Source organism: Aphis gossypii, chromosome 1, assembly GCF_020184175.1.
Source record: "Aphis gossypii isolate Hap1 chromosome 1, ASM2018417v2, whole genome shotgun sequence".
In the NCBI taxonomy this organism is placed as follows: Eukaryota; Metazoa; Arthropoda; class Insecta; order Hemiptera; family Aphididae; genus Aphis; species Aphis gossypii.
Genome location: NC_065530.1, coordinates 13,622,491 through 13,637,059, shown reverse-complemented (window position 1 = coordinate 13,637,059; position 14,569 = coordinate 13,622,491). Strand labels below are relative to the sequence as shown.

The 14,569-nt window shown below is 27.0% G+C and overlaps 1 protein-coding gene across 2 annotated transcripts; it reads right to left on the bottom strand.

Moving 5' to 3' along the window:
• Window positions 1-2,550: 2,550 nt before the first annotated feature.
• LOC114126584 (uncharacterized) lies at window positions 2,551-14,563 on the bottom strand. Of its 2 annotated transcripts, none has more exons than XM_027990562.2 (13): window positions 14,171-14,563; window positions 13,981-14,073; window positions 13,730-13,910; window positions 13,503-13,661; window positions 13,288-13,434; window positions 12,883-13,228; window positions 12,708-12,807; window positions 11,472-11,649; window positions 11,135-11,393; window positions 10,647-10,793; window positions 6,877-6,999; window positions 5,896-6,066; window positions 2,551-4,946 (listed from the first exon to the last, which is right to left on the bottom strand). In XM_027990562.2, the coding sequence occupies exons 2-13, from the start codon at window positions 14,064-14,066 to the stop codon at window positions 4,177-4,179; spliced, it is 2,667 nt and encodes an 888-aa protein (XP_027846363.1). In that variant the 5' UTR covers window positions 14,067-14,073; window positions 14,171-14,563; the 3' UTR covers window positions 2,551-4,176. The 2 variants fall into 2 exon arrangements, with proteins under 2 accessions (XP_027846363.1, XP_027846364.1); XM_027990563.2 differs by having other exon boundaries at window positions 13,981-14,059.
• Between the last annotated feature and the right edge of the window lie 6 nt (window positions 14,564-14,569).

Sequence of the window (14,569 nt, the reverse complement as noted above, 5' to 3'; positions counted from 1 at the left end):
CAAATGTTTATATTAGTGTTATCTATAGGTATACAATCAAATTTTCAAAATATTTTGACTATTTTGAGCTATTTATAAACCACTAAAATTTTCGATTTTTCTAAGAATGTTTTTTTTTGAAATGTCGATAAAAAATATTCGATGACCAAAAAAACTTGAAAATTTAATACAAGGTTCTTTATGAGTTGTTCTTATTTTAGTAAAAAAAAAAAAAATCAAAAATCGTAAGTCACAATTTTTCTTTATAAGCGTTAATAGTTCAAAGGGTTATGAAATTATATGTCAAAATCACAAAAATTTGCAAGTAATTTTGAAGCTGAAAAATCACAAAATTGTTTGTCTCTAAGAGTTGAAAATTTAATACAAGATTTTCCATAAGTTTAGCGTACAATAATTATAAACGAACTTAAATTTTGGTGTATTCAGGTCATTAAAACGTAAAACATCTTTTTCACCAACCACTGGAAATTATATCCTAGGCTGACAAACCATCTTCGTTCAGAATCGTTTTTCGTTTACAATGCTAGGTACCTATCATTGAATTCAAATTTAATACTCTTATAATACATAATACTATAATAGTGATCCACATGGCACCTATAATGTACAGCAAAGAGATACCCGCTTTTTTAATCTTTATTTTTTATAATTTTATCATTTATGTTTCATATAGGGACTGTAACATATTAATCGCCCAGATGCATAATTACACCCCAAATATATATAATAAAACGTATACATTACAATACCTATGTATATTATATACATATATGCCTTTTATGTAAAGAAAAAAATTTCATTTCACTGAACACCTTGCGATAAGACGATTCGTTATTATCTCTTCATTTTTTTTTCACTGTTGAAACATCATGGATTATACTTCAAACTCTACACAAAAGATCGTTGTGGTTAAGTTGATTTTCGAGATTTAGTTTTTTTGTACTTATTGATTCGCCCTGTGTTATTTGGTGAACTTATCTATATAAACTGATTTATCGCATCATCGATTCCCGAAACTTCGTCGTTATCCTAAAGCCATCATTAGAGGAATAGGTTTTCAGTTGACAAGTGTATTCCATATTGTTTTCAGAAAGGAAATAAACTTAATTATGCCGTTTAATTGCAATTGATTAGGTGAATCAGTTCATACGCATCCCCCTAGGACACATGAACATTTCTAAAGGTCCACAGACTTTATTTTAATGATGATTCGTTGTTAAAAATTTTGAAATACGATGTTTCATACCTACTTCAGGCGAACATCACTAAGTATACGTATACCTATCCAACAATTTTTTTAAACGCCAAGAACAATTGTCAGTTTTTTTTAAAAAACTTAAATAATGTTATAGATAAATATTTATTTTATTTTAACCATTTATAAATTGTAATAAATATATTTCGTGATTGTTGTATTGAAATAATACAAATAGGTACTTTAAAAAAAAAAAAAACTAAACGAAAAGTAGGTACCTACATCATATATTATATAGTATTCTTTTATTTTATTAATTCATTATAATTCTCTGTTAAAATGAGATGATGTTCTCGTGAAAAAGGGAGATTGTCAAAACAGGAAGCTCGAAAACCCACGTACTGCGTTCACAAAAACTCATCTGTCAATGACTGATGATTGAGTGTATTTACATTTAAAGTACATCTGAAGTGCAGAGAATCGGTTTTTACGCGAGATTTACCAAAATAGTTTTGGATCCGGCTAAGTTGGGTTAACAACTGGAAATCGGAGTATTTTTTCATGGAGAATAAGCAACCTATACTAAATTACATGTCTCATTTATGAAGTGAACTATAATAAGAAACCACTAACAATTTAGTTTTTTTCGAACGACAGCCTCAGCCAAAACCTTAACAGCTGACTCAGGGCTTATCGCGACATAGGAAGCACTAAGCAGAGCTGGCCGTATGAGCCCTCGTGAAAAGTCGAGTTCTCGAAAGTGCGATCGACGAATAGTCACACAAGCAATGGATGACGATCGAACCGTTAGCCTAGCTAACGTACAACGTTGAGTAGTTTATATCATAATGAATAGTGTTATTCTCTTCAATGTGAAATTGGTAATACAATACATAAGCAGATATTGATTCAACCCTTCTAACAAATTTGTTAGAAAATTACTGGATACCTTTCAAAATGTGTGGAACATTATTTTCGAAGGGGAATAAATTTGATTTTAAAGTTGCTTAGTTTAAGTACACCAGCAGCATACCTACCTATTTTTTGGAACATGGTTTTCGTGTTAAAGATATTTTCCTTGATTTTTTAAACACTTTCGGACAATCTTAAAATTTTGTTTACTAACCAATTTGTTGGATGGGTTGATTCGATGTGTTTGATTTTGTGCAAGGTCAAGTTCCCAAGTTTACAAGGATGTTGTAAGAACTCGTCAGCCGTCATTAAAGTTTCCAAATATCATGTCTATTGTATTTACTGTTTATTACAATTATTCATCATTATCTATATTCTATAGTATTGTACTGAATAGTATTACACAGGTATCAAACTATTTATCTAAGTATAGCAGAGACAACTTTTAATAAAGTACTAATCAAATATTTATTTATTTAACATACAACACGGGCGAGTGCCCAATATACAATTATTATATTAGTGTGATATACAATGAATAAAAATATTAATGATAACATATTATATCATAATAAATTCATATTTTACATTGTTTGAATAATTTAAGTATGCAAGGTGATTATCATGGATCTTAATTTTTAATATAATACTACTAGACCAGACAGAACAGTGGCTCTCAACATCGCCTATCTCACGCCCCTTTGTAGGTTTTCAATAAACTTCGTAATGACTGCTTGTGCCTCCCCCCAAACACTGTACCTACTAATAGACTAGAGAGTAAAACGTCTATAGCAATAAATCACAACTTTTAAAAATAGTTTTTTGTTGTTGTAAAAACATGTTTTTAGTTGTAGACAAATTGTTTATTTAGAGAGGACTGAAAGGAGTCAAAATGATATAATTTATGGTTAGTACATGTAAATTCAAATATTAAATTTAAGTTTAAGTATGTGTAATGCTGGTAGGCATATACCAAAGCTGTGCAAAAAGAGCGAACAAGTTATAGATAGGATCACAAATTATTAACAACAGTCAATAAATATCATCATTATAATTGTATTCATCACTTTGTTATTAATGCTAAAGCTAAAGTACACCAAATATTTTTTTATAGTAATAGATTATAAAAATTATATGTAAGCAATAATTATATTTTTAATTTTAAAAACAAATGTTATTGAAAAATTAGATCTGAAAATTTTTTCATATTATGATTAACATTTTTATTTTTATGATGAGTATAAAACAAAATATAATAGTATTGTAAAGTAGGTAATAATTATGTTGTTTCCATTTTACAAACGCACATTATCTATTTATAAATATATTAAAAACAAAATTATTAAACTATGGCAAAGATGGCAAACCTATTTCACGCGTGTCACACACAAGGTTTCTTTTTTATCATTTAAGCCATGGATGTAGGCATTTTTAAGTTTAAATAAAATGTGATCAAATTATTTAACACATAAGAAAAATAAAATAGAATTGAAATTTTTATTTAACTCAAGAGTACAGAAAGGTTCACCATCCCTGAACTATGGTAACACTTATAGGTTGTTTTTCAATATTTTAATTTTAAAACCAGTTATTATTAAAACCTGTGTGTAGTTCTGGATAATATTCTTACCTTAAATTTTTCAATCTAATTTAAAAAATGATAAAGTAAAATAAACTATTCTAGAAAATGTTATGTGAACTTACAAAGAAGGAGACAACACATGCAAGTTCAACAATTTTCCAATCAAATATTATAAATAAAAAATTATACAAACAAATACGTCTAAATTTATTCTTTTTTGTTTTTGCATTTTATACATTGATTAATATTCATAAATAATTAGACAATAAGAGATCCATTGAGATACAGTAAATAATAAATTAGTTAGTTAGTCAGTGAAAAAAAAAAAAAAAAAAAAAAAAAACAGTAAGGTTGTTTTTCAAAAATAAGACTATATAGATTTTACATTCATAATTTTAAATGATAAAATAATGTCTGAAAATATCTATACAATCTTATTTCAAAGTCTATACCTACCTAATAATAAAATATGATTTGGATTTGAATTTTAAACAGTTTTTAAAAACGTCTTCATGTACTGGTTGTAAATTTTTTTAAACTGACGTTTTGTATAAGGTGGTGGAGTCATGTTCCTAATAAAATTTTCAGAATATGTCTTATACATATGTTCCATACAAATACTGGTTTCAAATGAAAGTTTTTTAAAAGTCCCAGGTATGTGATATGAACTCAAAATTCTAGGAATACCTTTCATGTATAGGAATACATTTTCATATTCTTTAACAGGAACATTTTCTAGACTAACTTCTGAGTCACTCTCAGATTCATATAAATTGTAGTCTTTATCCAATGGTTTTAACGATTCTTTCATAAAATCTGTCATAACAACTGGTTCATTAATTACATTTACCTGTTTTGGTTGATTGGCTTTTAATGCAGTATCTCTATCAGAATACCAACTGTAATTAATTGGTTTCAGAATAGCATCGAGACGACGTTCAGAAATACCTAAAGTGTTCATAAAAAAAGTTCTGCACACCCTAATATACTCCTTATTTCTGATAAAATGGTATGTTGGACAGCTTTCAAAAGTGTTATCTTTCTTTTTAGCCATACGCAATCGCACTAATTGAGCTATTTTACAGTTCTGTTCAGTCGCATTATGCAACATCTGAAATTCTTTATAAATTTGTCTTCGTTCAGTGTCAGGCATAGCATAATAACATATTAATTGACAATCCTGATCGCAATTAGGTAGAAGCATTTCACTGTAACATTCTATTAAGTCTTGATTATAAATTATAGATTCTGGAATTCCTAGAAAAATAATAAACATTGAAAATAATATATGACCATAAAAATGCAATTTTTTTTTGCTTGGCACAGTAAAAAATATACCATTAATATTTTTTATATTTTATAGTAAGTATAATATACTTTAGTTTAGAGCAATGATGAATTAACATCTATGTAATCATTAAGATGTATGATGAATGAAAAATATATTATAAAGAAAACTTATCCATTTACAGAACATTACGTATTAAATAAAGTCTAGTATACTAACTATACCTTGAACTCTAATTAAAGTATAAACAATAAATGGTAAGTTAATATCATGTTTCATTCTATACTAGGTGATTCATGTAACAAAAACTTGTGATTTCAAAAATTACTACCATTTAATAATTGAGTAGATCACTGTAATGTATGTGTTAAATTTAATAATAAATCAAAGCATACAAAACCGATTTTGAATGAAGATAGTCAAAAGGTCTAAACTACTAGACATATTTATAATACCTACATTGATAATTTAAATAATTTATTTTACTATTAGTATTTTGTTAAACAGTAAGTTGAATTAATATTTATGGACATTGAATTTACTATATTTTTTTTTATTAATTTTCAGTCAATAAAATTGAGTTTGTAATACCGATTAATTAACAAAGAATATACTCTATTTAGAATAACCTTACCCACTCGACTGACAAAAACTCGTCTGGTCTGCGTATGTCTGTTGCAAAGGTGTGCGCTGACAACAGCTAATGACCAATCACAGTGCACCTGACTCTCGCTGAGTGGGGGGGGGGGGAGTTGGAAGAGTATGAAGTATTTACGACACCTAGTTTTAAATTTTTAATCCTAAACTGACTAAGCTGTAAAAATTTAATATCTAATACCTACATTTTTTAACTTAAATTTATTTTTTGTAATTATTTTATGAATGAGCTTACAGATTTAAAAATAAAATAGTCCTTACCATCTGTATGATTTTTTTCTAATAATTTCAAAATTTTGGTTTTTGAATTCTTTGAAATGTTTTTTTTTTCAAATGACAAGACATTTTTAGCATCGTCTCCATCTAACGCATCTAAGTAAATATAATCACCATCATTTCCATTATTTCTTGATTTTGGAATCATATTTTTTTCTATTAACAAAAATAAAATTTAAAAATTAACTGATAAAACAATAAATAAAACACCATAAGAAAATACATTTTACTATGTCAAATTTTGAATTCTAAATTTTTTTCACACTAGCTTTACTACTTTTTTCATATACTAGCAGTATCTTAAGAAAAAGTACGAGTAGATTAAAAAAATAATTTTAAAAAATATTTCTTATAATTGATTCTTTATGTGATTTTTTAACTACCTTTAAATTATGTTAATTTTTTGTTAAAATGGTGATATTTGAAACATCAGTTGGTACATTTTTTAAATAGCCGTTTGATTAATTTAATAATTTAGTCCGATTACATTCATCTATCAATACAAAATAAATAATTATTTAATTATATTATTTAATCTAAATTAAAAATGTTATGGTTAACATTGTTGTTATTGTTATCATAGAATAGAATAATCTGTTATTATTATTCTGAAAGATCAATAATGTTAACAACACATAGTATTTAATAGTTATACACTCGTCCAAAGAAATAGATTTTTGATGCAAATTGTATAAAATGTTAAATGACTTTGTTTTGTTAAAAATTTAATACCACCTATACATTCTTAACAAGCATATTATGGTTTTTTTTTTTATGTTTCAATTTAACAGGATGATTACATTTATGTGGTTTTTAATGATTATTGTTAACTTTTGTAAACAGTTAAATTTTTTTTTAATAGTTCAATTTATAAATTATAAAATCATTTAATTAAAATAATAAACTAATGAGTGATGTTTATTTAAAAATATAACAGCTATAATTATGTCAAACAATAATAGTTACCTTTTATACTATTATTTGTATCGATTGTTGGATGTTCTTCCATCTGATTTTTATAGTTTAACACATCCATATTAACATCCTCCAAGTTAATATTTGTTGAATTTTCATTTTTTATTTTTTTTTCTAGAATGTATATAATATTAAACATAATAAAATGTTTGATTTTGGATAAAACAATAATATATATTAATTTTAAATTGATGTAAAAATTTAAAATTATTTTCATTTTATTATCAAATTATTCTATGGTAACATTTATAATTTATAAGTAGAATGAAAGTTAAATATATTTCATTTAACTTTTTTAATTTTGTGAATAAATACTAGTTGGTACTATAAATAACTATAATTTTTCTATTTTCTGAATATTTAAAAAGTCTAAATCATGCCAGACTTTTTACATAAAATATATTTTGTGCATATATATTAAATACAAATTAGATTTTATTTATGATACACAATAGTTTTACAGTATGGACCTAAAATAGTAAGTAACTTGGTACTGGTCTAGTTGACCCTTGCCCAGAAGGCAATTCTTCAACCACTCAGGTTTAGTTTACGTCTTCCGCTTACATCTCTTGATTTTTGATATTATAATCAATAATCAATAATTTATACAAAAATGTACGAATAATAATAGATTATACATTTATGGTTATACAGAACAATTCAGATGATCAAAATAAAAATATAAAAATAACATGATAAAACAATATTAATAAATAATTCGTAATACGCATAATAAAAATAAAAAATTCTGCAAGTAGCTAAAACTATGCTATGTCCTTCAAAATTTTTTTAATAGATTGCGGCCGTTTAATTTGCTTTGCCACATAAACTCTGACAATTAAGAATCTAGGAAGTTTCTCTTAGTCTCTCTACATTTCTTGTTGCCTCATCTAACACTTCCCCACATCCTTTCAACATTCTGCATATGATCTCCACTTATAGGATCCACTAAGTTATATTTGTGGTTTACTATTAAGTGTGTATAATGGTTGGTTTATTGAATATTATTATAGGCTCGCCAGGAATCAAATACAAAGATCGATCCAACTCGTATACGTTTACAAATTATTGGCAATAATGTATTTTCCAACCGATCGGGTACACATTGGTCTTACGACACATGCCACCAAATACACATTGCTGCAGCAGTATTTGATCTGTAATCTGTATTATTTTTTGTCTGACAAATAAACTCTCGTCGATCTCAACAATGCAAAAGCACCTCCTTATTTTGAATCACCACGAGAAAGTTTCCATACACAATACACATATTTCCGTCATAAAGTTATTCCAATCTACCATAGTAGATTTACTCACTCCAAATTTGAGTTTGCAAAAGTCTACTGATGTCAGCTCATGAACTCAACTATAAATTAAGTAAACAATAGCTGGTAACTTTACCTTGGCACATTGTATGTTTAAATTATTGGTCTTAAGACCTTTTTCTACTCGACATGATCTTAAATGACAATGCCACTGGCCCCATTATGTATGCAAAACCATTTCATGTCCACTGTCACAAGTCCAAGTCTTATGGTTAATATTTTTGTTTTGCAAAAAAACTATTGCTGATGAGACATCATGCATGTCACTATAAATTTGTCGGAAATTAATTTTTTTTTTTTCAGATGACAACTGAATAACTGAGCTAGGTACTTCATAATATTATAAACGGCAACCGCTGTTATACCTATATTATATCATTTATTTTACTATACAGATTTTATCAAACATAATTCTTAAAATATCTAATTAGAGAATTTCACACAAATACCTAACATATATTATGATTTTATATCTTTTTCATCTGTACTCTGAAATATATTAGTATATTATACATTTTATAACATAAAAAATATGAGAGATGAAAGTGGGAGGCGTCAACTAAACCCGAGTGTCCGAGAAATTATCTTCTGGGCGGGGATCAAATAGACTAGTTCTAGTAACTTATATGAGTATACAACAGAAGGTAAAGAATAATAGCTTTTAGTGGTTACATCCGTAGTATATAAGTTTACTAGAAGGAATTAATTACTAGTTATACGAGGTGTATTCAATAAATACCCAGACAAAATTTATTAAAAATTATATTTCAAACTTACAATTTATTTAAATGGATCACCTTCAAAATAGTGTCCTTTAGATTCGATACAATGATCTCAACGGTCTTGCCACTTTTTGAAACACCTTTGAATGTCCTCCATAGTTATAGCCTTTAGCTCTTGTGTCGCGTTCTGGACAGTTTCATTAACGTCTTCAAATCTCTGGCCTTAGAGGGTACTTTTTAGTCTCGGAAACAAAAAAAAATCACATAGAGCTAAATCAGGTGAATATGGAGGGTGTGAGGTATCACTGGTATATTTTTAAATGCCAAAAATTCACGATTGGAAAGCGCTGAATGTGCTGGTGCATTGTCATGGTACAAAAACCATAATTTTAATTTCAACGCTTCTGGTCTTTTACAGCATACTTTTTCTCTTAATCTTTCTAGTACTTGTTTATAAAACACTTGATTTACTGTCTGACCTGTAGGTCCATACTCATAATGGACTAAACCAAAAAAACCGAAAAAAAAAACCATGAGCATTGCTTTCATTTTTGACCAGACCTGACGACATTTTTTTGGACAAGGTGAATTTGCAGTCTTCCATTGCGATGACTGAACTTTGGTTTCGGGATCATATCCATCACCCATAATAATTGATATAAAAATTTGGATCATTAGAAACCCGATTTTTTAGTTCCAAACACACTTCAATGCGATGTTCCATTTGCTCCTCTCGGTTAACATTTTTGGCACTAATTTTGTGGACACTCTTTTCATACCCAATTCATCTGATAAAATCGAATGACAAGTACCAATTGATATGTCAACTTCATTGACTACTTCTCTGACAATTAATCGTCGGTCATATCTAATTTTGTTTCGAACAAGAGTAATGGTATCATTTGTTTTTGATGTTAATGGATGCCCAGGATGATGGTTATCTTCAATGGATATCCCGGAAATCCGTCCTTCTTTAAAATGTTTGAACCAGACAAAAATTACACAACGGCTTAGTGAAACATTTCAAAAAGCCAATTTAACCAATTCAAAAGTTTCCGTAGTATTTTTACCAATTTTGTAACAAAATTTGATACACGCGCGTTACTCAGTAATATTATCCATCGTGAAATTGCGATTTTATACATAACGACCAACTTTGAACACGTATTGTCAATGACCGATTTGAGATAATTATTATTATTATATACTAAAATAATGATCATTATCTCTAGTTTATTTTGGTATAACAATATTACTGATAATGTTAAAAGTTTTTCTGTAATAATTTAAGTCTGAGTATTTATTGAACACACCTCGTATGTAATATGTAAATACTTTGTAACTAAGTATTTATTATTGTATTGTACTATATTATATTATATTATTATATAAACAAGTAAGGGTTTAGTATTATCACATACTACTTTTTTTATAGTTTTATTACTTATGGCAAGGGATGAAATATTTAAATTATTTTGGAACTAAAGCATAAAAAACGTCAGTAATATTAATAACTGTAAACTTAGTTTATCAATGACCAAGTGATTTTTAGTTTGTTGCTTTTCTATTAAATAATTAAATATATAAATTTTACAAAAGTTATTTTCAGTTCTTAGGGTAAAATTGTATCACTATATTTTACTATGTAACTTACGGATCAGCTAAAAATTATATATAATGTTTCATAAAAATTAATTATATAAATAAGTAATACCTTTCGTAATTTTTTCTTCATGGGGTTTTATACATGTGTCTATTGAACTCTCTATATTATTTTTATGTTTAGACTGTCTTCCTCGGATGTCATTAGTATCATCCAACAAACATATAACGTCTCCATAATTGGATTTATTAACAGTTTCTGAAAAATTATGTGATACATTTTTATTAACTAGGAATCATTTTTACTATACATGAGTTAATTATTTTAAAAAGAATCATTCATTATTCAAATTAAGTATTTAATATAAATAAAAACTTGATTTTGAAAATGTATATTATCTATATAAACAATTCATTATTCTAATAATCTATACCAGTGGTAGCCCAATTCCCGCTCATGAACCACATGTGGCTCTCACCATATCAGATGTGGCTAGCATCTTATTTATAAAATCAATAGTTACTTACTATTGTTATAAATTTAAAATTTTTATACATTTTAATATTTTTAATTTTAATTTTTATTGCCATTTATTTTACCTGAACTAGATTGGAATGTTGTATTTAAGATTTTTTCTTGATTTTTTAGTTCTTGATTAAGCTTATCTAATTTATTTTCCAATGAATTTAACAATAGAATTTCCTTTTTTTTTTTTTTAGTAATATCTTTAACTATCAAAGTGTTTTCTTCTAAAGGATTAAATTCTAAATTATTAAAAATTACATCAATATTTCTACTGTTAACTGAGGATCTATATTTTTTATCACAATTGTCTTCAGAACTTAATACAAAAGAATTCTGCAAAACATAAAAAAAAAAAACTTTAATGATTAAATAGTCAACGAAATTGTAGTTACCTTATAATTGTATACATACTTGTGGCTTAATTAATGGAATAGCATCATCATTCAGGCAATAACCATTATTAGTTTTTAAAACATCATCATTTTCAAAATGGTCAGAACAAATTCGATCTGTAACTGTTGGCTGCCAATTAGGTAATCCAACACTGTTTATCCATTTTTGGAGCATAGTTTTATTTTCCAATGGAAATCTAAGAATATCAAAATAAAAGTTAAAAAATGTTAAAATATAGTACGTGATTAAATACAACCCAGCCAGACAGTGGGTCTGGGTTATATGCAGACAGAATAAAAACTCCATAAAAAAAATCTACAGTATGAATCAATAAAATATAAATGATTATACTATTATTTAATTATATTTGTATTATTTATTTAAGACGAAAACTTTAGACCTAAATATGCATTTTTTTTTAAGCAAATTTTATGCATCTGATGTATTACTATTATAATTCATTCAAGTTTAAAATACACAGGTCCCAAAATATACCTTCAAGCAGTCCCAATTTTCATATTCTTTAAAATTTTTATTATGCTATTATAGTATGGTATTTTTTTAAGTATTAAATTAAATATATAACATAGTAAAGAAAATTATCAAAATAAATCAATTATTAAAATTAAGTATAGTATTTTTTTAAATATTTAGAGTATTTTTAAATATGTGTTGTCTCCGCCTTACACACATATGACACAGCAAATTTTTGTTCGCCAGTTTCAAAAATATGCTGTTAGTTTTGATATTAGAGTGAAATGACCTATTATATAATTTAAAGGTAAGATGATTAACTAGGGCCCCACGTAGCTTTTATTGTTATTATTATTTTTAAGTTATGATCATATAACAATGTCCTCTTAAGCCAGTATTGTTTATTTCATTGTTTTTCTTAGAATTTTCGATTTCAATTCAGACAGCAATAAAGAGGAAGAGAGATGCCCAAATATCAGAAACATGATATGAAAAAATTACACAATGTGAGATTTAAACCCATAGCTCTACATATCACATTGATGCAGAACCAAATATGCTATATTGTAGTTGTATAAGTTTAAACTCAATTCACTCTTCTACGAATCAATGCATATAATTTAAAGTTTGTTTAAGAGACGAAAAGAGTTAAACAAGCGATAATGACAGATAATTATCATTATCACTATTATATCATACCATAACATACTATTTCTACCATTTCATAATTTTTAAAAAAATTTTATTGAATTTTTGAAAGTAAAAAAATAACTACATTACTTAAAAAATAGTGTCTTTTGTCCATCTTTTAAAAATGTCTTATCACAGCATTGAATAATACAGAATTCATTTTCTGTTGAATTCTTTTGTACATCTGCTTCTAAATCATTTTTTTTCGCAATATTAGTAACATTAAATATAAATATATGTTAATCTCAAATATAATTATACATACTAGAACTACCACTTGTACTTCTTTTTCGTTTTCGTGTAAACTTTGAATACTCGTGTGACTGTAGATAAAGAGTTGGTACAGTATTATTATTTTTTATACAGGTTTGTCTAAAAAGTCGACCTTCTCGTCTAATAGTTATAGATGTAAAATCATCAGGATCAAAATGAATTGAGCATATTTTGGACAAAGGATCAAATTTGTCAGTGCGCCCGCAAATTTTCCACCAGGTTTCACAAAGTGCTTTATTATCCTCAGGAAAGTTAATGAAAAATAATCTATCAAACTGGTTTCTTGCATTTTGATTACATAATACAACCGCACATACATTGCTTAAAGGCTGGTTTGTCTAAAAAATTAGAATATTATTAGATACTTACTTAAAATAAAAAAAATAACAAAACCGACATCTACAAAACTTGTAATAGATGAAGATAATGACACAGAGTCAGGTTCTTGCATTGATTCTTCAACATCTATAGTATCTGGTTCATAGTCAGTATCAGAAAGTGATGATAAATAATCGTCATCAAATCCTGTAGCCTCATTTGAATTCTAAAATAAGTATAATTCTTATAACTATTAATTTTAGTAACTAAAAATTATAAATAAAATATTCTTACACTAAGAAAACTAGAAAGTGATGAACTTAGAAATGAATTGTCAGTGTCGTTTAGATCACTAGTATTCGGTGTATCTGGTAACTCATCAGAATTGATATCACTCATGGATGAAAGTTCATCGTATTCAGAATCTGTCAATGACTTAGTATCTTCATTAACCTATACACAAATACATATACTTACGCATTTTTGTAATTATTTATAACCTACTTATTATATTTACTTACATTGTTTAAGCTGATCATGGGACAAGCATTTGGTTTAAGCATATTACTTTTATCGCCAGCTTCATAATCATCAACACTAAAATGCATGTCACAAATTCTACTTTTAGCAATTGGTAACCAATCTGAACGGTTTGTTGCCATTATCCAAATGGGCAGTAATGACTGATTATCGAATGGGAATCTATAATATTATGCACAATAATGTTTCAATTATTATTATTAAAAATCCAACTATAAGCAAGGATACATACTCATGTAATTTAACTCCATCATCAGAAGTCTTCACACACCCCAAAACACAACAACGATTTTCCATGGCAATGGTTTGAACTATCATACAGGTACTTATTAATAAAAATAAAAATTACACCTAACATTTATATAAAACTCGAAAAGTACAAATTAAGCTGATCATTTAAATACATGTTATATAGTACTTACCACTATGAAGTTAGTACTCCAATATTCGATAGTACTATAGCAGCACTATACAACTATAGTGTTATAATAGCAGCCAATACAAATGAAAACATTTAAAACGTAATGTATTATTTTTGTTAATTAACTATTAGTTAACGTTTCATAATTAATAAATAATAACATAATCAATTATCAAACGATATTTTTCTTTGAAAATTATATTTTCAAGTTCATACATAATATTATTATATTATTATCTAGGCATGATTATAAATCTACCACCGGCGGGAGTTCGCTATTTAGTTCAATAACTTCTTTATAGATATTCGTGTTTGGAATACGGCGTCCACTGAGATCATAGATAATCACTGAGATAGATAAGAATATACTGGAGCGCGGACTTGCCTATGCTCGTATGTT

What these genes read in the sequence shown, in the direction of transcription:
- LOC114126584 (XM_027990562.2), bottom strand. Translation starts at nt 14,066, where the DNA reads ATGATAGTTCAAACCATTGCCATGGAAAATCGTTGTTGTGTTTTGGGG. An exon ending in CCATGATCAGCTTAAACAAT is followed by an intron (nt 13,662 to 13,729) that starts GTAAGTAAATAT and finishes ATTTGTGTATAG; the next exon opens with GTTAATGAAGATACTAAGTC. An exon ending in TACAAATAATAGTATAAAAG is followed by an intron (nt 6,067 to 6,876) that starts GTAACTATTATT and finishes TTTTGTTAATAG; the next exon opens with AAAAAAATATGATTCCAAAA.